This window comes from Dipteris shenzhenensis, chromosome 15 (assembly GCF_047967505.1).
Source record: "Dipteris shenzhenensis isolate YYH24624 ecotype China chromosome 15, Dip_SZ_1.0, whole genome shotgun sequence".
NCBI classification, from domain to species: Eukaryota; Viridiplantae; Streptophyta; class Polypodiopsida; order Gleicheniales; family Dipteridaceae; genus Dipteris; species Dipteris shenzhenensis.
The window spans coordinates 17,452,564-17,475,474 of record NC_141610.1 but is presented as its reverse complement, the minus strand read 5'-3'; the positions used below and the strand labels follow the sequence as shown (position 1 = coordinate 17,475,474).

The following is a 22,911-nucleotide window of genomic DNA, read 5'->3' as shown; positions in this document are numbered from 1 at the left end:
AAGGGGGGTGAATGGCGGGCACGATGATTGTTGTGCAAGTGGCAGCTCGTCCTAGTAGAAGAAGAGGCATGAGAGGACGAGGGTCATTCGAGTGCCCTTGTAGACTGGCCATTGTTGTTGTCCAAACGCGAGGGGAGGAGGGCTTGCTTGACCATGCATTTTCTGAAGGGGGGAGGGGGGGGGGGGGGCTTGCCTAGAAGGTCGTGAGGCGCGACGAAAGGGTTGTGAAGGAGAGGATGGTTGTGAGGGAAGAGGTAAAGCTAAACCAGAGGTTAATGGAGAGGGTTTAAGGGGGGGTTTTGGTGTGTGTGAAAGAAACTGCAGATGAGTGAAGTTGAAGAGGAAGATGAATGAGAAGAAGAAGAAGAGCAATTCGTAGCTTCTGTTTGTTATGAGCTCCATCGCCAGACTTCGCTTCCCATGATCTTTCCGCATCCCAATATGCTCTCCAGATCCTTCATCTCTCGTCTCTCCCCTTCTTTCTTCCCTTCCTTCCCGAAAATTTCTGCCTTTGCCTCTTTCCCCTTCTCTTCCCAGTCTTTAGCTTCCGTTGAGGACATCGCCCGCGCCAGTGGCATCGACCTCGACGCTAAACCCCGCCCCATGAGCCCTCATTCTTTCCGTACCGGTGCCATCGCTGTCAAATGTGGCATGACAGCCGATTGGGATAAGTGGGGCAAGCGTCTCCCTTTCACGGTCCTTTGGTTCGACGATAACATTGTCACCCAGGTGAAACTCAGTGGGAAAGATTGCACGACTGCACTTCAGGTACTTCCTGATTTTTTAAACCCTTCTGTCAGCTGAAAGGGAATGCTGGCTTAACGATAGCTTCTTCCCCGACGTTTGAGGCCACAGTAATACGCTTGCAAACTAGCAGTGAATATTTTGAAAGAAACAGACCCTGCGTTCGATATCCTGCCTTTCCTGATTTTGACAGATCGGAGCCGGGCAGAAAAAGCCCAAGCAACTCACTAAACCAGTGCTCGGACATTTCAAGAAGTATGATGTTCCCCTTAAACGCAAGCTTGTAGAGTTTCCTGTAACAGACGATGCTTTGTTGCCAGTGGGCACTCCAATCTCCGTACGCCATTTTCTTCCTGGCCAGTATGTTGACATCGCCGGCATTACCATTGGAAAAGGATTTCAGGTGTGTTATTGCAATATACCAAGGAACTTAGTGTCTTCATTCCCCGTCGATTTGCGTCTTGAAAGGTAAAAGGTTCGTGCATCATTCAAGCATCGTGAACGCGTTGGGCAGTCCCCTTGTTAAGAATTTCAATCGAAGTGTGGTTAAACGTCATTGTGTATTACAAAAGATTGTTAATAATAGGGATTGCTGGGTAGTTGTAGGTATGGGAATTGAATTGTGTATTATAAAAGATTGTTAATAATAGGGATTGCTTGGTAGTTGTAGCTATGGGAATTGAATTCACCCATCATGATATTTAAAAAACATGGATAAGCGAGGACATGGAATGCTTTTCGTTGGTTGAGCCTATTTATGACTCTATATGGCTGCAATTTATATGCCATCCACTATTGTAGACAACCATTGAAAAACTGCAAGCCTGGGATGACTTGACAATTGTCTACACCTTGGCTCCACTAGACGGACTTGGCTTTGGCTTGGCTATTGACATTATGGAAAGCATAGGCTATACCTTTTGAAACTTGCCATTTTAGCATTGTGTTACCCATTAACAATTCTTTTTGCTTCAAAATGCTTGTTTGAGTGAGAGTAAAATGAGAATTTGTCTCAAGAGGCACTTGTAGCTTGGATGCAGAGAAAGTTGACTACTTTTTGATTAGCCTTCTCCCTTTGTATAAGCCTTTGTCACAGTTGATTTCACCTTTCTTGTCCCCACTCTCTCAAGAGTCCTTTGCCTCTCTTTAGGAGTCACCATCAGTCTTGAGCTTACCTTGTCCAAGTTTGACCTTGTTGGCCTTTCCTTTGTTTGATGCAAGTAAGGCCTTGTCCAGTGTGTTTTTGTCCCTGTACTTCTTCTCTTTTCCTCTTTCTAGATGAATTTAAAACTCAGTACACATCATAAATCTGAATTAAATTGAGAGCGAACATATTACACATGGTACAACTCATAACTCATCAATCAATTGAGAACTTGAGCGTGGATGAACATGAGAGGCTGAACATGGATGGGTATCAAGCATTAGATCAGAACCTCAGGCAATGGAGAGGCCATGGAGAGAGAAGGTATGAAATGTCTTATAACTGGCCTCCCCTATTTAAAAAAAAGAACAAGAGGAAAAAGGAAGAAACTTGCAAAAAAGACAAAAAAAAAGTTTCATTTTGTCTTTTTGGGTGCGCCCCTTATGGTAAGAGGCGTCACCACATGTCTTGTACACCTTGACACCACTATCGTAAGGGGTGCATTTTGGATCCAACTGTGGTTGCTCCTGTCCAGCTCGCCATTGTCCCCAAACACATCCTTTAAAGCCATCGGCTTTTGAAAGAAACTGCAAAGTAAAGTGACAGATAGCACACTTTGCTCACCTTCTTCTTCCTTTAAACACACTCTTCAAGTTGACCTTTTGAACCTCTCGTGTTGATCTGTGGGTCCTTGGAGCTCAATCACCTTTATCGACTCTTACTACCTCTGAATCGTAAACTGGCTTCGATGCCATGTTGGAAATATATCTGAACATGTACTTCTACCTCAAGTCCTAGCTTTTGGTACCCTGTTAGAACCACGAGATCACACTTGAGAACTCTAGATCCTACTTGAGATGTGCATACATAGACTTGGAATAGACAGCAAGATACCAATAACTGAATAAGAATGTCTAAAGAGAGGACCCAGTGTATTACACAAATTGCACTCATAAACCACACTACATGGACATTAAGGTGCTGCCCACTAGTGCTGGAATTAAAGCCATGAACCGTCGCTCTAATCTGCCTCTCAATGAGATCTTCAGTGGCTCTGGGAGGAGGCCACAACTCTCCATCAGCTTCCCTTTTGCACCTCTATCATCTGCTCATCACCTGAGCTCTCTGCAATTGCTAGGGTCTACTGGAACCTTTACTGGTTCCTTTGCTGCACCCTGCTGAAGCCTTCTATTCTCCTCCTCTTGTGCTTGGATGCACATTTGGAGGCTGGATCTGGCTGCTGACCCTGTATACCTTGCTGCTACTCCTTTGCTGTCTCCTCTAGTGCAATTGCTGCACTTCTGGAGCCCCGCTACTGCAGCCTGCAAGTGCTCTCCCGGATAAGCACGTGACCTCCCAATGGGAAATTTTTAGGGCTGGGAGGCCCCTGTCCTGGCCGGAGTTGATCTATGGAAATCTATATGATATCTTGTTGATATAGACCATGTCCAACATGAGTGTTTGGTTCATGTCCATGTACCCATGAGTGAACAAGCAATGGTATCGGCCATGAATCTCATAGTATTTGGGGCATATTGTACATGCTCGTTTGTCTCCACATCATGCGTGTCGAAGAGTGCAAAGCCTTAGGTCTTGGCGGTGATGTGTGGTTGCAATCTCAGATCTTGCCTTTTGGACCATTTGGAATGAAGTCGGGAGCTAATTCAGGGGAATCTGTGCCATGTAGGAGATGTGGATCCATAGGTGTTCGAGTGTTTGAATAAAGCCATTCTCATGGTAAGTGAAGTCTTAGTGGCATGTGGGCTGGTGATACCCATGCTTGCTAAATATAAAAGTGTGATGTGTCATCTCCGATGACTAGATGGATATACTTTATTAGGTGCAAGTGTCAGGGAATTGTAATTATCCCAAGAAATAAAGAGAGCTATTTTGTTTTGACTTAGGTCAAAGAGAATTGACTCTGGTAACTAGCGAAAGTGTCGTTTTTATTGTCTGCATTTGTTTATGTGCTCAGTGGGGATGCCTAGAAGGGACTAGGATTAGTCCAGAGAATTGGAATGAGTTAACCTCTAATGGGTGAAATGTGTTGGGTATTATTTTATTTGTGACGGGGCCTTGGAGAGTGCCAAATTTCCCCACTTTTTAAGGGGGAAAGCACGTAGCAAAGGTGCGACCAGCTGTAAAAGAGGGCCCACTAGGGCAAAAGCAATTACATTATTTGACGAAGAAAGCTCAGCTTTTGAGAAAGCCAGCCTTCTTTGGCTAAAAGCAGGCGGCAGCTTTTGGAAAACATTAATGCCAAGTCTATAAGTTCAGATCTTCCATGCTCTCTCTTGGAATGGGAGTTGTCATCTTCTTGCTCCCCTGGGGGGCGGGGGGGGGGGGGCAGCAGCCCTTATTTCTGCCCCCTAGTGTGTGTGTACCCTTCTCTCCTCTTCCTCTCTCCTCGATTTTACGATTTCTTTGCTTGATGAATTGCTTTGCTGTCTTTCACCATAGCCTGATCTTGAAGTGCGAGCATTCTGAAGTTGATGCAAGTTTTGTAGGAGAATACTGAGTTTGAAAGCTGCTGAACCTTTAGTAAGTGTGTGTGTGTGTGTGAGAGAGAGAGAGAGAGAGAGAGAGAGAGAGAGAGAGCCTAGTTGCATATGAAACGCGTTTCATACTTGTATGAAACCCGTATGAAATGTGTAAACGTTTCATATGTATGAAACGAGTTTCATACAGCCCTAATTTTTGGGTAGGGTTCAAAAGGGGGCAAAAAAGCATTTCGCCGTACGCCCGTGCACTCCGTATGCCCGTACGCTCCGTCCGTGCAGCCCGTACGCTCCCTCTTGCTCATTCTCAAGGTTTGTGCCCCCAATCATCCCCAATGTGCATTCAATCGTCCTTTCTATAGTCTACCCTTCTTCTTGAATTTGGCGCTGCATCCTTTCATGCAGGCTGAAATCTGCTCTTTCTGATGTTTCTGAAATCTAACGCTCCTCTCTTGATTCATCTGCTCATTTTGCATGCATGATGTAGGCTGCAAAGCTGCAATTACTTTTGCTGTTCTACATCACTTTTTGCAAGCAAGAAGATGCCTCGAAAAGGTAGTGCGTTGTGGAGCAATGTCACCTTCAATTCCTTTGGTGCACACTATGATAAGAGTGGCACAGCCAAGTGGACCTGCAACTTTTGTGCTGAGCCGCATCATGGGACATTTCAGAGATTGCAGGCTCACTTTTCTCGAACAAAGGGCTTTGGTATTGGCCCTTGTTTGTGCAATGTGCATTGTCTTTCAATATTACTCGAAGCGCTCGTTGGAAGTCTACTATTGTCATCCTGCTTCAACATGTATCCACTTGCTTGGTACTATTTCTTTTTGTTTTTCAATAGTATGCTTATTAAGAAATGAAATGTTTTCCTTCTGTTCAGTTACGGACAATGGGGACTAGGTCTAGCATTTGAGGGTGGACCCCCTTGCTTGGGGTTATGGGCATTAGTGACCCACAAGAGTGATGGCCTCTCTTTGAGAGGGACATCTAGAAACCACACCCCACCTGAGTACCCAAACATGGGACCAATCAAATGCACAGATTGCATACCGACCTAGGAACCATTCAAGAGAATGTTCCCTGAGCTTTGGGTGTGGGCCTGGCAGCATGCCAAGAGTAATGGAGATACAAGATAAGACGACAAACAAATGAGCTCAGTATGGCTCAATTATGACCTTAGAGTACGTCAATAGATAGTCTAAGCTGTTAGGAACCCGTGTGTGCGATCAGAATTAAATTCTGACAACTTTGAAATTTTAGGGTTTTTGGGAGTGACGTGGCAGCTGACACGTGGCAGACTGCCACATGGAATCTGAGCTGGCAGGTCAGTCCACCTGTCCCACACATGTGGCAGCATGCATGGCAAGTGGCAGGGCATGCAGGCCAAGTGTTTGGCCCCAAATCTGGTAGATTTAGGGCAAGTGGTGGGCTGTCCTCTTTGGGACTGCAGCCCACCAAAAATCTGGGACAAGTGTCCACCTTCCACTCTAGGCCTAGGAGGGGGGCTGAGCCTATAAAAGAAGACCTCTCCCCTTCATTCCACACATGAAAATTTCGTCACTTTTCTTCTCCCTCCTTTTAGATGATGCAGCAGAACCTCTCCAGCTCCTTGTGTGCAGCCAGCTTCTCCACAGGCCACTCTCTCACCTCAGCAGCACTTTCTCTCTCTACAACAGCACATTCTCTCTCTACAGTTCCAGCCCCTCCTCTCCAGAAATCTGCCCCCTCTCAGCTCTTCTGGAACAGCAGCAGCATCCTCTCTCCTTCACCTAGCCTGGAGCAGCCACAGCCCCTTTCTCTCTCCTGCTGCAGTCTTTCTCTCTCTACTGCAGAATTTCTCTCTCTACTGTTCCAGCCCATTTCCCTTGCAGAAATCTGCCTTTCTGTGCACCTCTGGAACAGCAGCAGCTCCTCTCTTACATCTCCTCCCTTGGGATCAGCATAGGCACTCTCTCTCTACAGCTATCACTCCATAAAAGCTTTCTCTCTCTAGCCTACAGGCTGTTTTTCTAAGCTGTTCTCATTCCAGCCCCATTTCCACACTCTCCTCACCCAAGGTAGCTTCAGAGGCATCAAGGACTTCATCTACAAAAGGGCCAAGTCACGAAGGGAGCCTGTACTGTCAAGTTTATCTCATTTACATCACTATTTCATGTTGTTTCTACTATCTTTCTAGAAACTAGTGTTTGTCTCTAATGTTGGATGTAAGTGGTGATTGTTGCAGGCTTCTTCCTTGTGGATTGGGCAAGCCAAGAGCTGAAACCTGAGCTTGGAGTCCTCCTTTTTGTTGTCTACCTTGTACATATGCTCTTGAGTCTTGTATCTAGGTCCTAGGTTTTCACTGAGTTCATCAGTTTGGAAGGTGCATTGCACCTTGGTCTTGTATCTCCATTTTCAAGAATAAAGTGAGCCTGGATAAGGGGGGGGCCCCGTCTTGGCCCCTCAATCATATTGCATTCTCCAATGATGTCACTTTGTGTTTAAGCTGTATAAGTCTTAATTCCAGCTTAATTGCAAACTCTTAAGTTCAAGTATATGTGTTTGGCAACTCGCAATCATCTCATTCAAATGCCTCTGCAAAATCCGTTGTTTGAATTGATAGAAAGCACCGAGTAGTTTACAACTATGCAAGCTATCTCGCGTATTGGGTGTGAGTGGGAGGGTCCGAGCTATGAGACATTGCGTACAAAAGAGCTTCACCATGAGAAAGAAGCATTGATGAGAGAGCTAGAGCCTCTGAAGCGAACATGGCAAAAGTATGCTTGCACCTTGCTATGTGATGGCTGGTCAGATGTGAGGAAAAGAAATGTCTACAACATTCCAGTTTCCTCTTGCAAAGGAACTATGTTCCTTTGTGCTATAGATGCATCAGCTTCAGGGACAGTGGTGACAGGTGCATATATATGGTCTCATTTGTGCACAGCTATTCTTGAGATTGGTATAGCAAATGTGGTGCAGGTGATCACAGATAATGGCTCCAATTGTGTGTCCATGGGAAGGATGCTTGAGGATGAGTTTCCCACTATTGTTTGGATACCATGTGCTTCTCATAGTTTGGATCTTGCCATTGAGGACATGGCAAAGTTGCCTTGGGTTTCTCATATATTTTTCTAAAGCTTTGAGCATGGTAAATTTTGTAACCAAAAGACCCAAGGTCGTGAGCATGTTCAGGGAAAATAGTGACCTTGACCTTTTAAAGCCCTCAAAGACACGGTTTGCTTATATGTTCATTATGTTGGAGAGGGTTGTTCAAGTGCGGCATGGCTTGCTGCGTACAATTGTTTCCGTGATTGGCAGCAATGGGGGGATAGGAATGAGCCCAAAGCAATTGGTTTCAGCCGTATGGTCATGAGAGATGCATGGTGGGAGGAGGCTGCAGCTCTAGTGAAGACAATGAACCCCATGTACAGCGTTCTCCGATTGACAGATATGGAGGGGAGCACCATTGGGCTTCTCTATGAGTTCATGGACAAAGTGGGGGAAGCCTTTGATGCATGTACTCACCTATCTGCAGACAGGTATCCCGTACTCATGAGTCATCCTTTGAAGTTCAGCATTTTTCCAATTAGCAAAGTGGCATGCTTAGAATTCCTTTTAATCTATGTTTTCATTTTTTCTAAACATTATCGGTTTTGCCTTTGATTCATAATTTTTTATGAAGGATTGAAGACCTTAAGGAGATCTGGAACACGCGTTGGGATTGGTTTAATAGGCCAATCCATACTGTTGCTCATATCCTTCATCCTCTATGGAGGAATGAGCAGCAATATCTCGATAGAGAATTAGAGGATGGGTGGTCAGCTTATATGAGCAAGATCGTGAGAGATAATGATGATCTGCTTTTGAAGCTTGAGGATGAGCGTCTTCTTTTCCGCAACCGAAGCGGTGTTTTTGGATCATGCAATGCACAGAGAGAGGAGACTCAGCTAGGAGCAGTTTCTTGGTGGGAAAAATATGGCATTGAGGCACCCTACTTGGTAATACTTAACCCTGGAGGCAATACTTTCTTATTACTTGAAAACATGTGGGTATAGCTCAGCAATTGGAAGCTGCCACTAAACTGTAAAGTCTGAGAATGTCTCTTGTTTGATTTGAAGGAGGCATAGCGATGCAAGTTCTCTCACAAGACTGTAGCTCTGGACCTTGTGAGAGAAACTGGAGTACATGGGCCTTACTCCATATGAAGAAGAGGAACAGATTGTCCACTGTGCAATTGGAGAGGTTGGTCTTTTGCCATTGCAATCTACGATTGCTCGAGCAAACGGACTACCCCTTTGAGCCTCGGCAGGTGAATCCCTACAAAATCGACATCACAAAGTGCAACGAGATGCCGTTGATTCCATCTGAGGAGAGGGATATCTACACCATGTTGTATGAGGAGATCATGGCTTCATCTCACCTCACCCGATCCTCCCAGGCAGCTGGTGCCAGTACTTCGATTGCACCTACATCTCATGAGGATGCTTTTTATGAGTCTTCTGGGAGTTCCAGAAGCAGCGAGGAGGAGGCTGATGAGGACATGGATTTGGTTGAGGAGGAAGATGTTGACATTGATGATGAGGCTTGACTTTTGATTTGTGACTGTGTCACTTATTATTGATAGACAGTACTTTGGATTCCAGTTGTAGTTTGACCTTTTTACCTTCATGGTCCATCACCATGGAGGTCTTGGGAGGTTTATTGATGACTCTAGGTTTTATTATTATCAGTATTCAATATGCATGATCAGTATGATCAGGATTCAATTATCAATATGTATGATCATTCAGTATGTATGTGTGAAGATGATCATTGAGTACTCTAGTATGTATAATGTATGATCATTGATGACTAGCTTTTTGTATGATCAGGATTCAGTATGTATGGTGCTTATACTTGATATGTATGTTTTTTGTATCATGTCTGTACTATGGAGTCACTTATAATCTTTATTTGCACATTTATATGGCATGATGCATACCCTAGGTATGAATGCACATATTTTCACATTCCGAATGAAACCCGTTTCATTCATTTTTTGAAACCTGTTTCACCCGTATGAAACCCGTTTGAAACCTCCCGTTTCAGAAACTCCTAGCAACTATGAGAGACTTAAGGGTCCTTAAGTCTCTCATAGTTGCCAGGAGTTTCTGAAACGGGAGGTTTCAAACGGGTTTCAAAAGTCTCTCATAGTTGCCAGGAGTTCACGCACCTCTTCACTTCCTAAACTGAGTGATAGAGATATTCATCACTGAGAAAGGGACATTAAAAGAAGCTTTTATACCAAGAGACCACACCATACTATCCTCCCTTACATGAGAATGAAGATGCTAACATCCGAAGTGATGTACTCAAGTAAGGAGAAGGAAAGGATCAGCGGAGGCCATAATCTCAGCAAGCTGGTCTGCGCCAAAGAGAAGAGCGATATGCTGTTGAAAGAAGATCTTGCGGTTCAACATGACATGAATTGATATATATCGAGGAGTCTGAAGGGGTTGATTGGGTCGGATGGGTAGGTTCCGAGGAAACATTGCACCTCCTTCTTAGATACCTTTAGAATTAGCTCAAAATACTCTGCAAACTGTCATTAGACACAGAGACCCATAAATTTCAGCAGAGACATGATATCAAATATTCAAACACATATTGAGATGCGCCTTGAAATGGGCTTTGCTTTGATATAAGTTTCGAAAGAAACAGAGAAGCGGTTAGAAATATATGGGCGGTTTATTAGACGGGGGTAAAAACTGTCTAAAAAAGAAACAGTCACACACAGAGAGTCATAGATTTTTGGTTTGACATCTAATACAATAATTGAAGACCTAAGATGATGGTCCTTAAAGAGAGCTTCATATTGATATAAGTTTTGTCTAAATCGGACCACCGAGCGAAAAGTTATGAGCAAAATATTGACAGGGGGTCAAACTGTCATAAGAAACACCTACTCCTTCTACTGGTGCCGACTTGGGAGAATACTACCTCCATGCTTAGACTTCATCAACGATGCAAGTCCCATAGAGGTCGCCTAGGAGGGAAGGAAGAGCTCCCTTTGTGGCTTGGGAAATAGATAAACCATGTATGCGCAATGAGGGGCCGAATAGACAACACTTTTGAGCACTTTGGAAGAGAAAACAATTGAAAAAGGAAAGAGACACTCAAGAGAGAGAACCAAGGGAGAAGAAGAGGTTTCATATGTACAGGAGGAAGCGGAAGCTCCAAGACTACTCATAGAGAGAGAATGAACTAGAGAGAGATGGACTCAAGAGTCTACATAAGAGAATATTTACAAGAGGGAGAGAAAGCTCATGGAAGAGGCTTGAGGAGACTAGAGCTACAGCAACATGAGGCCTAATGGTGGAAGAGATGATGAACAAGGGAGAGGAGGGCTCCTTTTATAGAGATTTTGCACCCTCCTTCATCTCTTTACAATTGCTATCTGTGTCCCATTAAAAGATGCTCAAGACTCTTAAAATATTGAGAAAGTCAAGAGTCTCCCCACATGGAGCCCATAGGGACCCTCTCTTTTTCATATGTCCACATAGGAATTTTAAAAGGATTCCTCTTGACTTCACACTCCTCCACATGTCTTCCACACGCTTGGCATGTGGTCACTCTTATATTATTGGAACACATGGACATAAGCCCACTTCTTTATATGACTCACTCTTCCTATTTTCTAAAAATTCCATAATATCCCATACACAAATAACTCTCACCCCATATTAAGGTATTTATCATTCATACACATGGTATTTACAATGATCCATTCCACTCATCCTCTCAATCTCATACAATATCTTAGAAAATAGAAATAAGTGAGAGCTGCTAGGCTATTACCTGATACTCAAACTCTTATTAAACATAGAGAAAAACAATACCAATGTCAAATAAAAAATATGAAATTTTGGCGTCACAGTGCTCTTCGAGTTGTAGAATGAGAACTATCATTAAGATATTTGTCCCAAGTGTTTGGTTTACTTCCCGCATAAGATCTTATCATATCTAGAATAGTACTATTTGTAACTTCAGTTTGTCCATTTGATTCTGGATGAAAAGTTGATGAGAACCTAGATTATGAAATAATGCAGTCCAGAAATTACTGCAAAACTTCGAATCTTGATCAGACACTATAATCTTTGGCAAGCCATGATGAACAAAGATATGCTTGATGAATAAATGTGCAGCTTGTTGAGGTGTTAAAGTCTTCTTGCATGGGATGAAATAAGCTTGCTTACTAAAGCGATCTACTATCGTCCAAATCATATCATTTTGATTCGCTGTAGTAGGAAAACCTGTTATGAAATCCATAGATATTTGTTCCCAAGGTTGCGTAGGAATAGGCAAAGGCATTAGCAATCGTGGGGTCTTTCCTTTATCACTCTTGATCTTGTGGCAAGTGATGCATTCGGCTACAAACTTAGCCACATCTTTTCTTATAGTAGGCCAATGAAATTTCCTTGCTATCAGTCACTCCCCTATATCCCATATATGGTGGTTGGTGCATTTCCTCCATTACAATTTGTCTAAAGGGTCGAGTGATGCATAATTTCTTTTGATAAAAGAGGTATCCATCATTGCATCAGTAGTCCAACATAGGATTCCAATTATTATTCTCTAATTTGTTCCATATATCGGAAAAGTCTAGATCCCCTTGACAAGAATTCTTCATACCTTTGAAAGGCTGGGTCTCTACAGCAGTGATGTGATTAATACTTGGCTTTGTGCTAAGAGCATCCGGAACTACATTTTCTTTTCCAGATTAATACTGAATCATGGGCTGAAAACTCTGTATAAATGATGCCCACTTGATGTGCCTATCGGATATTAGTGGTTGAGTTAACAAATGCTTGATACTTTGCTGATCGGTTTTAATAAGGAACTCAGCTCCCATCAAATATTGTTTCCACATTCGTAAGGCATGCACAACAGTGGTTAATTCTTTATCATATGTACTATATTGCATTCCGCTGGTTTTGATTTTCGGCTCTCATATGCTATTGGATGTCCATCTTGCATAAGTACGGCTACAATTGCATATCCACTAGCATCAGTTACAACAACAAAGAATGGTCTAGAGAAATCGGGTAGTTGCAAAGCTATAAAAGATTTATGTTGACGCTCCGTCCATAAGAAATGCTTAGCTTTTCTAAGAAGGTCTGTGAATGGATGTGGAATGTATGCGAAATTCTTGACAAACTTTCTATAAAAGCTACACGATCCCAAGGATGATTTTAATTCGTGTATATCTCGGTGTATAGGCCATGTGACTATTCATTCAATCTTCTTTGGATCCACTCGAATCCCATCGGCGGATACAACGTGACCCAGATACTCTATCTGATCTTGAAAGAAACTACTCTTTTCAAGATTTATGTACAATTGATTTTCTTTCAAGAGTGAAAAGACTAGCTTCAGATGTTCCTTATGCTCCTCAATGTCTTTGCTAAACACCAAAATATCATCAAAAAATACTACCACACAATCTTGGTGTTTAAGAAAGATTCGGTTTATCATTCTACTAAAAGTAGCTGGAGCATTAGTTAGCCCAAAAGGCATAACTAGGAACTCATAATATCTCGTTTGAGTTCTAAAAGCAGTCTTGTATATATCCTCTTCTACCATACGAACTTGATGATAGCCGGTTTTGAGATCTATTTTACTGAAGACCTTGGTCCCTTTCAATTTGTCCAAAAGATCATCAATCCTAGGGATTGGATATTTGTTCTTCACTGTATTTTGTTTAGTGCACGATAGTCTATGCACATTCGATAGGTTCCATTTTTCTTTTTGGCTAATAAGACAGGTGCTTAATAAGGAGAACTGCTGGGTCTTATCAATCCTCTCTCTATCAATTCGTCCACTTGCTTTTGAATTTCCTTTTGCTCTAGCTGGTTGACTCTATAAGGAGCTTTATAAGGTGGAGTATTGTCCGGTAGGATTTCTATCCTATGATCTTCAGGTCGAGAACATGGTAGTCCAAGCGGCAAATCCTCTAAGAAACAATCAGAAAATTGAGAAAGAAACTTTTGGTGTATAGGCTTAGTGTATGGCTGAGTAGCTGTTACCGTATTCACCAAAATCAGATTTGTCTTCTCACGTTTTCTAATTGCTCTTTTGGCTTGTGTGTGGTTGAGTAAAGGATTGATCTCAGGTTTCATTAAGCTTTTCAGACATAATTCTTTTTTGTCCTTCTCAATCCACATCTGATGTGAATCGTAATCTATCTTAGGTTTATAATGATGCCTCCATGGCATTCCTAAGATGATGTCCACTCCTTGTACTAAAAAGTCTCGTCTATCCTTGTAGGGTTTGATTGAAATTTCAAGATTCTTGACTTCTCTAGTGCAATTGTACTTTGTCTTGGTAAAAGTAGCTTTGACCTTATAGTTAGATGGAAAAGACTCTAGGTTTAGCTTTGCTAAGGCTCTTTCCGAAATGAAATCTTGTGTACTCATGGAGAATAACAACCTCTTTGCCATTAATGAAACTTTTAATTTTAGAAGAGCATGACAATTATACTTACCTCCCTCTTGCGTGGCTGCGTCGTCGTCGATCATGTGCACTTTTGCCATCGGGGTCTTCTTTCTTTCGGGACATTCATTGACTATGTGTTCCACCTTGTTGCACCTGAAACACCTTATTTCTTTCTTCGAAAAATTTCCACCGTTCGGCTTCGAAGAAGAATCTATCTTCTATGGAACAAAACCATTTTTAGATTTAAAGAAGGGCTTTTTATCAAATCTCTTTTTCTTATGGAAGGGTACATGCCGTTTCAAATCTTTCCCTTCCTTTGGGATCCATTCTTCCTGTCACAATTCATTGCAAGAGAAATCGCAGAGTTCAGTGAGTGAGGATGAAACATGTTAATCTCGGCTCTCAACTTAGATTTTAAACCTGTCACATACTTCCTGCGTTGATCTCGCTCATTAACTTTCTCTAAGGATTGTAATTGGATCAATGTCTGCCAAAACCTATCTGTGTATGTGGAGATCGTTTCCTTATTGAACTGCCTGCCCCATTGTTGTTTGGCTTTTGCTTTGAAATGTGAGGGAAGGAAATCTCTCTTGATAAGCTTTTGAAAGGACTTCCAAGATTTTGGTCGTCTTTTACTGTGCTTAGTGATGTTCCACTAAAGTGCAGCACTCTCCACTAAATGATTTGCAGCACATTTAATCTTATCTTTTTCAGAGAATTTCTCCCTTGAAAAATAATCATCTAGCTGATTGATCCAAGACAAGATAGTGCGTGCTTCTTTCTTTCCATCGAAATTTTGAAATGAGAAAGCTTTTTTACTTATCTTATTCTCCTTTCTCGAACTATGTGCTCTCAGTGTGGTTTTGACTGTCCTGATAATAGGATCATCGTCGGAATTATCGTCAGACGAGACTCATCGTCAGATGAATGCCTCTTCCTTTTCTTACCATTGATTTTCTTTTTCAATCTCTCCCTATGCTCACGCTCATGCGCCAACAGTGCCTGAAGTGGGTCTAATTGCTCCTGAAGCGTGGGTGGTTGTGGTTGATGCGCCATGATAATGTGATAAATACAAATAAAGCGGAGCGGAGGAAAAATAAGGATAGTAAGTGTATGAGAATTAAACGGATGAAAGAAAGTGTGATTCGAGTTTATGGTAAAAAACGGATGGCGGAAGATTAAGTGTATGAAATATAAAGCAAAAGAAATCACTTACCTCGCTCTTTGATCGGAGGTAGAAAGACTAGAGTGGGAGATATGTGCTCGATGATGTCACTCGTAGTCGTCTTTGCGCTTGACCGATCTCCAATTAATTGCACGGTGATTTCGTGGTTCCAATCGCCTTCTTGATTCGAGCTTCTTCAGATTTTGCTTTGCTCTCTTTTCTTTTTTTAAAAACACCTTTGCTGGTCGGTGGAGTGGCCTCGTAGCTTGCTGAATTTCCTCTTTTTTTAAAAATAAAAATAGTGGCCTCGTAGCTTGCTGAATGTCCTCTCTTTAAAAAAAATAAAAATAAATAAATAAATAAATTTATTTGGGTTTGAAATTGACCTTAGAGGACTAAGGTGTTTTGGAGGTCAAAGAAAAAACTTTGACTTTGGTCTTTCCAGAAGAGACGCGTGCAGGGATGTCGTCGGTGGGGAGTTTATGATTGGGCACGCACATCGAAGGAGCTCATGATGAAAAGACGATTAGTGAGAAGCAGGCAATCGTCGTCAGAAATGTCGCCAATAGCAGGGTTGCATGGCATTGGTTACAGAAGTCTTGCATGGCGGCGCAAAATCTATTCTTCAATGTTGCTAGGTCCAAACCATCTGTGGTTCTGTGCGGACTGTCACGAGCGTGCGGGCAGAGGCTGCCGGTGGTACTATAGGTCTGCATAGACGGGCGCGTGGTCTAGAGGCGGCTGGTCTTCAATCGCTGCTAACGAGGTGTTGCGTAGTGCGCAGTTTGAGAAAACAAAGAGCTGTAGACTCTAGAGGGCTCTAGGATCCCTCTTAATTATTGCAGGCTGCAGGTGGGCGCACGGAGGTGCTGATGGGTGCGCGGGCGTTGGGCTGCTCACTCCCAAGTCCTTTGGTCCTCTAGCCTTGGAGTCTAGTGATCCTCTGAAGGCGATGGATTGCGCAATTCGCGATGGCAGCTCCTCTATCACTGCAGTGCTATAGGTCGGTTCCCTTTTGCAACAAGATGACCATGGTAACTTTGTAATTTTTCTTTCTTTCTTTCGGTGAGCTTTCTCTTCTTCGTCCTTGACAAAAGAAACTTCTCATTAACTTCTCTCATGAGCCACGGGGTAGCCGCCTTCTTTCAGAAGAGCGTCACCAAAGCTCTGATACCACTGAAACCAAAAGGTGATTATCTTCAACACAAATTCACCACTTAACCAATTGGAGAAGAAGAGCACAATCACACCATGAAAACGGCAGGAGACTGGGTACAATCTCCCCCCCTAGATGAGTGGCTAACGCTTCCTCATCTTCAACAAAAATTCACCACTTAACCAATTGGAGAAGAAGAGCACAATCACACCATGATAACGGCGGCAGAGTGGGTAATCTCCCCCCCTAGATGAGTGGCTCACGCTTCCTCATCTAGAGTATGTATGATATTTCATAAAAGCACCAAGGAGCCAAAATTATCCCTCTCTTCCAAAATGAGGGATTTGCTTTACATAGCCATCTTAGGGCCCAAAAATGAATTATGTCCACTGCAAAATATATTGCTCAAACTTGCAATAATAAAGCAAATACAAGATTGGCCCATGGCCATATTTGATGCGCTGTGCGACACCTCGATCGGTACCCTACTGCAAAATATATTGTTCAAACTTGCAATAATAAAGCAAATACAAGATTGGCCCATGGCCATATTTGATGCGCTGTGTGACACCTCGATTGATACCCTCGCACTAACTCCAATCCTCGCTATGAGTTCCATCACCTGTACTCAAGCCGCCAATTACATTAGTTATTAACAATCGATTGAACGAATCACCAAATCACCCGATCCCATGTAATCTGAATTTTTAGTAATGTTGTAATGCCTATGTGCATTGTGCTCATTTTATTTAAATGCTGGAACTAATGGAACATGTCATCTAGCTTGAGTGTGTGCATATGTTGCTGTAATTGCTGCAGAATTCTTAAAGATATATGCATATGTTGTTGTAGTTGCTGCAGATTTCCTAAAGTAATTGTGTGTGTCTGCATATGTTGCTTATTTGCTGTAATTGCCGCAGAATTCCTTAAGTTGTATGCATCCTCAAATTTGTTTTACTTAGCCTACCCCCGCCATTTCTTATCAGTTGGATTGGCGTTTCGGAAACGTTTCAAGACCAAAACATTTCCTGCAGCGTTGCCTTTTGTTGGATGTGGGGAAGGCTTTGTGTGGCTATGGGGTGGGGATTGGAACCCCCTCACCCGGTGCATTCCGGGGTGACACTTGGCAGTTTGTGATCCAACATCCTCCTATGGCAATTGTTTCTTTATTCGGATGCATTTCTTCGTTGAGCAAGAAACAGTCCACTGTGGCAACATCATCATGTGACGATGAGTACATGGCAACCTTCACAACTACAATAGAACGTGCATGGCTCAGGATGTTGATTTGCGATCTTTGTGGTGACTTGCAGCCATCTACTTCCATTTCTCACTGACCATCAGAGTGCTATTGTATTGGCACAGAATCCCAGGTTTCGTGCAGGATGGAACACATTGAGATATAGTATCATTATGTCAAAGAGAGATATCATGTAGGAGAGATCAGTTTGATCTATTGTCTTACACATCAAAATGTTGCAGACCTTTTCATCAAGGCTCTACCAAGAGAACACAGCTTTGGGCTTACTTCCATTTGGTTATTTAGATCACTCCTTGTATACGAGGACATTGTCACGTTAGGGGGGTGTTGGTAATGTTTAAGCTAGTGGCCAATATAATAATTAGTTAGAAGAATTAGGGACAGTTTTTCCTTATCTAAAGGTTTTTCTCCTAATCGTAGAGTTTAGATGTGTGTAGGTTTGAACCCTATTTGTGATCCCCTAGGGTTTTGTCATGTTGACAACCCTTGTACTCTTTCACTCTTTCATTCTTGCACCTTCAGTTCTTGATTCTCACATTTCCTCTCTCCACGCTTTTTTCATACAAAATTCTAGAGTATCCCAACGATGGTTAAAATCCACACTCTTCTAAACTCAACCACTAACTGTGGTTAGGGAAAAAAACCTTAGATAAGAAAAAGCGCATCTAACTCTTCTAACTGATTATTGTTTAGCATTGCCTTTATGTATCAATATTTCTTTGCAGTGACAATGTCCTGATGTACAAGGTGTGATGTCGTGCACAAAATGGAAGTAAGCCCAAAGTTTTGCGATCCAAACTTTTCTCTAGGTAAAGCCTTGGTGAAAAGGTTTGCAACGTTTTGATGTGTAGGATAGTACATCAAACTGATCCCTCGTACATGCAATTTCTCTCCAACATAGTGATAATGTATCATGCGAGCATGTAACACATGATTTTGTGCCACTACAATAGCTCTCTAAGTGTCAGTGAGAATTACAGTAGATGGCTGCAAACCAGCATGAAGATCTGCCATCAATCTCATGAGCCATACAGATTCTATGGAGTTGTGAAGGCTGCTCTGTAACCAACTTCCATAGTGGATTGTTTCTTGCTCAACCAAAGATTGCATGAACTGCCAATAAAGAAACAATTGGTACTGTTGGAGTGTCTAGTATCATAATCGCTAGCCCATCTAGAGAGGCACCTCCCCTTGCATGGAACAGACCAAGAGGTGCATGTATCTGAAAACATGCTTTACAACACTCCAATGTTGTGTCTTTGGGCTTTGCATATACCTGCTCAACTGGGATACATTGAACTGAATATCTGGACGAGTATTCCAAAGATAAGTGAGGCATCCAACAGCCTTACTGTATGTAACAACATCAATGGTTCACTTGCATCTCATTTGATTGCACAAACTGACTGCCTAGATAGTAGTGTGACAACCCCAGATCAGAGATCTCAGATGAAGCTTCAAGATCATTCTTGAAATCTGCAATTTCCTCTTCACTTGTTCCTGTGAGCCACATATCATCCACATAAAGGGTGACAATTCACAAATCCTTTTTTGCTTCTTGACATATGGTACTTTCAGTTGGACTATTCTGTAGACTGTAACTGGTCATATATGTATGAATCTTCTCATACCCAGCCCGTGGGTCTTGTTTAAGCCCATAAAGTGCCTTATGCAGCTTGCATACCTTGTCTTCCTGACCAGGCACTTGAAAACCAATAGGCTTACATACATTCTTCATGCAAGTCTCCATTGAGAAAGGTTGTATTGATATCCAACTGATGTATTTCCCACCCAAAATGAGCAGCCAATGAAAGAACACATCTGATGGTGGTCATCTTGGAAGTGGGGGCAAAGGTTTCACCATAGTCTGCGATTCCTCCAAGACTGTCACAGGGCAGAGCCACAAGGTTCACCAACATTTTCAAAAAGCAAGACAAAAGAGCATGTACTGAACTGGCCAAGTCAGGAACACACAGGTAGCAGCCTGTTTTGGGACTTGTTTGTGTAGAAATGCCTTCAGAACTAGATGACAGCTCTCAAAACAGCAAGCCTTTGCAAAACAGCTACAAAGCTGATCAAAATAGACCAGGACAGAAGCAAACTGGTGCGCCTGTTCAGGAACAGGTGCAGCAGCTCCAAAGCAGCTACAACAGCACGATCAAATAGAGGCGTGCCTACAGTTTCAAAACAACAGGCAGCGAGGTCGAAATCCTTAATAACAGCTCCGAAATCCCTGTAGAAGATGGCGTCTGTTCGAAACCTAGCTAATAAAACACGTCGGCCAAGCAGATATCCTTCATCAGACCTGTTCCAAAATTCTCTCCAACAGTGGTGGCTGGGTCTGGAATGGAGGCAGCCAGCCTGAAAACTGTCAAAACATTAGGCAGCCTCGTTGGCAGCACTCCAAAAACAGCAGCAGCTCCATAAAAACTATAGAGTGGCGGCTGAACACAGAAAGGTGCCGTATGGCAAGCGCCTGATAAAAACAGGCCAACAGGATTTCTCATGACAACACTGTGCTCCCTAACTTGGAATGTAGCAGGGAGGTGCTGGAATAGATGTGAGGGAGGCTAGGGCAACTTGCTTTGATACCAAATGTGAGAAATGGGAGCAGGATTGAGAGTGGAGAGAATGGGAGTGAAGCAAAACGAGATTTGATGCTGCAAGAATAAGAATGAGAGAGCACAAGGGTTGTCAACATGGGCCTCCCAAACTAGGGTTAAAACCTTCACCCCCCTTAAACTCAACCACTAACTAACCATCAACTGTGGCTAGAGAAAACAACTTAGATAATGCAAAAAGTGCCCCTAACTCTTCTAAATGATTATTACATTAGATTGCCTTAACATATACCCATATTATCAACGGAAAGACATGAGAGGATTGAAGTGGGTGGTGAGGTTGCGAGGAAAGGATAAACCCAAAAAAAGGAGAAAGGACTAGTGAAGGGAGGGAGAGTGGGGAAAATTGAGGGCTTGCTTGTCACGATCTGTGACGTATTCCTTTCTCTATTTCTAGACTTATGGATGGTTTGATGAATGGACACTTGTGGAAGGGTATGCCCTTTCGACGGGACACTTCCTAAGGGGCACAACCCTTGCCCTTTCGACGGGACACTTCTTAATGAGACACAACCCTTCACAAGAGACATTCTATTGAAGAGACATTCCTATTGTAATGTACCCTCTCATCAAGGGTCACACCCTTCACAAGGGGTACACACCTCTTCATGCACACACCCTTTGGAGTACACACCTTTTCATGTGTGACTCTTCACTCTCTATATAAGAGAGGCCCAATTGTATGGATGACACAACATCTACCCTACAGACATTCAAGCAATATAATTATTCCTTGTTCTCTGCTATCTCAGTCTCTTTTCTGTTCCTTAGCACATTTCTAAATATAGTAAATCTAGGATTTCTTACAGTGGTATCAGAGCAAAATTCGCTTCTGCCTGTAGGAAATGCCCCCCTCCTTCTAGCGCTGATCTGATACATCTTTTCCGCTAGAAGGACATCCGTGCACATTGTGCATGGAAGAGATGGAGAGGATGAGCGTAAAATTTTTAAACGCCTACCCGGCCTAAAGTCATCCTGGCCTCTCCATCTCCCTCACATCACAAGTTGATGTGAATGGACACGACAAAAATCGTGTCTTTTCAGGTGCTTGGGCTGTCCCAAAACCAAGGGACGCACCTTTTCCACCTTGGGACACACCTTTTGGTGACGAGTCTCGACTCCTCACTCATGGGACATACCCCATCGTGGACAATAGGACATACCTATTCATGTAGGGTCACACCCCTTTTAACAATAGGGACATATCCCTTCATGAACAGGTGCACCTATTCCAAAGGTCACACCCCTTCGAATAGGCACACCTTTTAGGCCCCAAGTACCTACAAAAGGGTACCTAGAGGGGTAAAAAGGGAAAAAAAATAAACCCATCCCCTACCCCTAGGATTACCCTAGCTACCTAGGGTTAACTAAACCCCCCATTTAATTTTTGGGGCAACTAACCCATTAGGCAGCCCAACGAAAAGTCGCCTCTTCTCCAACAAAAAACTGCACGTACGGATTTCTGTACCACCTGCGTCAGCCCGTACGGCCAGCCATCACCTCGCCGTACAGCCCTGCGCAGCCTGGCCGTACAGCCTGCGCAAGCCCTCGCAATCAGCCTTCCAGCCTGTGCCGTACCATCCGCCAATCTGCCGTACAGCCTGCGCAAGCCTGCCGTACAGCCTGCCTTCCCTGCAGCCAGCCGTTGCCTCTGCCGTACAGCCTGCACACGCCCTGCAGCCAGCCTTGCCCTTGCCGTACAAACCTGTGCAAGTCCTGCAGCCTGCCACAGCCCTGCGCCATTCTGTACGACCAGCCCTGCACACAAATCCTTGGCCTCGCCAGCCCCCCCCCCCTCCTGCGCAGTCCTTGACCAGCCAGGCTTTTCCTGCGCAGTCCAGCCCTGGGAAATGCTAGAGCCTCGCCATTGACAGCCTACAGCCCCTTGTTTCGCCATTTATTGGGTCCTGCCAAATCAAGCACCAGTTGCAGCTCCTCGCGCGATGAAGACAGCTTGTTGACAGCCGGACCAGACAAGTATCGATCGCTCCTCGCAAACCATTGCACCATGGATCTCCGGACACCGATTTGCAGCCTTCTTCTACACAACAACTTGGCAGATTAAATTATTGCCAGGTGGAGTCTTTCCAATCTGCTTTTAAGGATTCTTTTCCTTTTAACAAATTACAGCAAATGAAAGAATCCACCTTAAAGCATGGAAGCCCCTGGTAATTCACCTGCCATTTCAAGGACACCTCACGCATCAGCTACCACACAATATCGTGTTCAAATTGCACAGCCAGCCCATTTCGGAGCCTTTGCATCTTGGGTCTTCTGTGTCACGTGCCCTCCTAGTGACTTGGACCACATCCTCTACCTTCTGCGTGAGGCACCTCAGTTACATTATTTCCTCAGCACAGTACAGGTTGTGTTCCACGAGACACGAAGATATCCGGAACACGATATTCCTTAGGAGTTTGCTGTTCATTTTTGGAGAGAATTTTACCCCTCACCTTCGGCATCTCCAGGGTACTCTCCACCTCCTTCAGCTACCAGATATCCTCCTCTACAGGTTGTACCTTCTCCAAGTCAGTATTTACACTCTGAAGGCACTCCCTCTCCTGGATATCCTCCACTTCCGACAGCAGCTCCTTATCCCTTTTCAGATCCGTGGACTCTGCTACCTACCCCTGTCCTCTCACGAGCAGTAACACCACGTTCGGCATCTCCAGTGTTACCTCAGACAGGACCTCCCTTACCAGATTTCCACGGGTGGTTCCATCCTGCCTCGCCTGTCCCCTCCAACATGAGCAACCTCAGGGAGCAGCCCGAACCCTCTTCCAAGAATGGTACAAACTAGAGCGCAAGTTCGCGCTTTTCTCACAGGGATCTCCGATATGTCGCACCGCTCGCGTGAAGCCTCTCAAGA

The 22,911-nt window shown here is 43.6% G+C and overlaps 2 protein-coding genes across 2 annotated transcripts in view; both read left to right on the top strand.

Moving 5' to 3' along the window:
- Positions 1 to 304: 304 nt before the first annotated feature.
- RPL3P (ribosomal protein L3 plastid) overlaps positions 305 to 22,911 on the top strand; it is a 59,433-nt gene continuing 36,826 nt past the window's right edge. Inside the window, exons 1-2 of the mRNA XM_087386530.1 lie at positions 305 to 768; positions 938 to 1,147. Coding sequence (XP_087242656.1) covers positions 421 to 768; positions 938 to 1,147 — 558 coding nt within the window. The 5' untranslated portion in view covers positions 305 to 420. The remainder of the gene's footprint in view (positions 769 to 937; positions 1,148 to 22,911) is intronic.
- On the top strand, positions 7,714 to 8,953 carry LOC147893465 (uncharacterized). The gene is made up of 3 exons (XM_087385631.1): positions 7,714 to 7,904; positions 8,048 to 8,382; positions 8,487 to 8,953. The coding sequence occupies exons 1-3, from the start codon at positions 7,729 to 7,731 to the stop codon at positions 8,951 to 8,953; spliced, it is 978 nt and encodes a 325-aa protein (XP_087241757.1). The 5' UTR covers positions 7,714 to 7,728.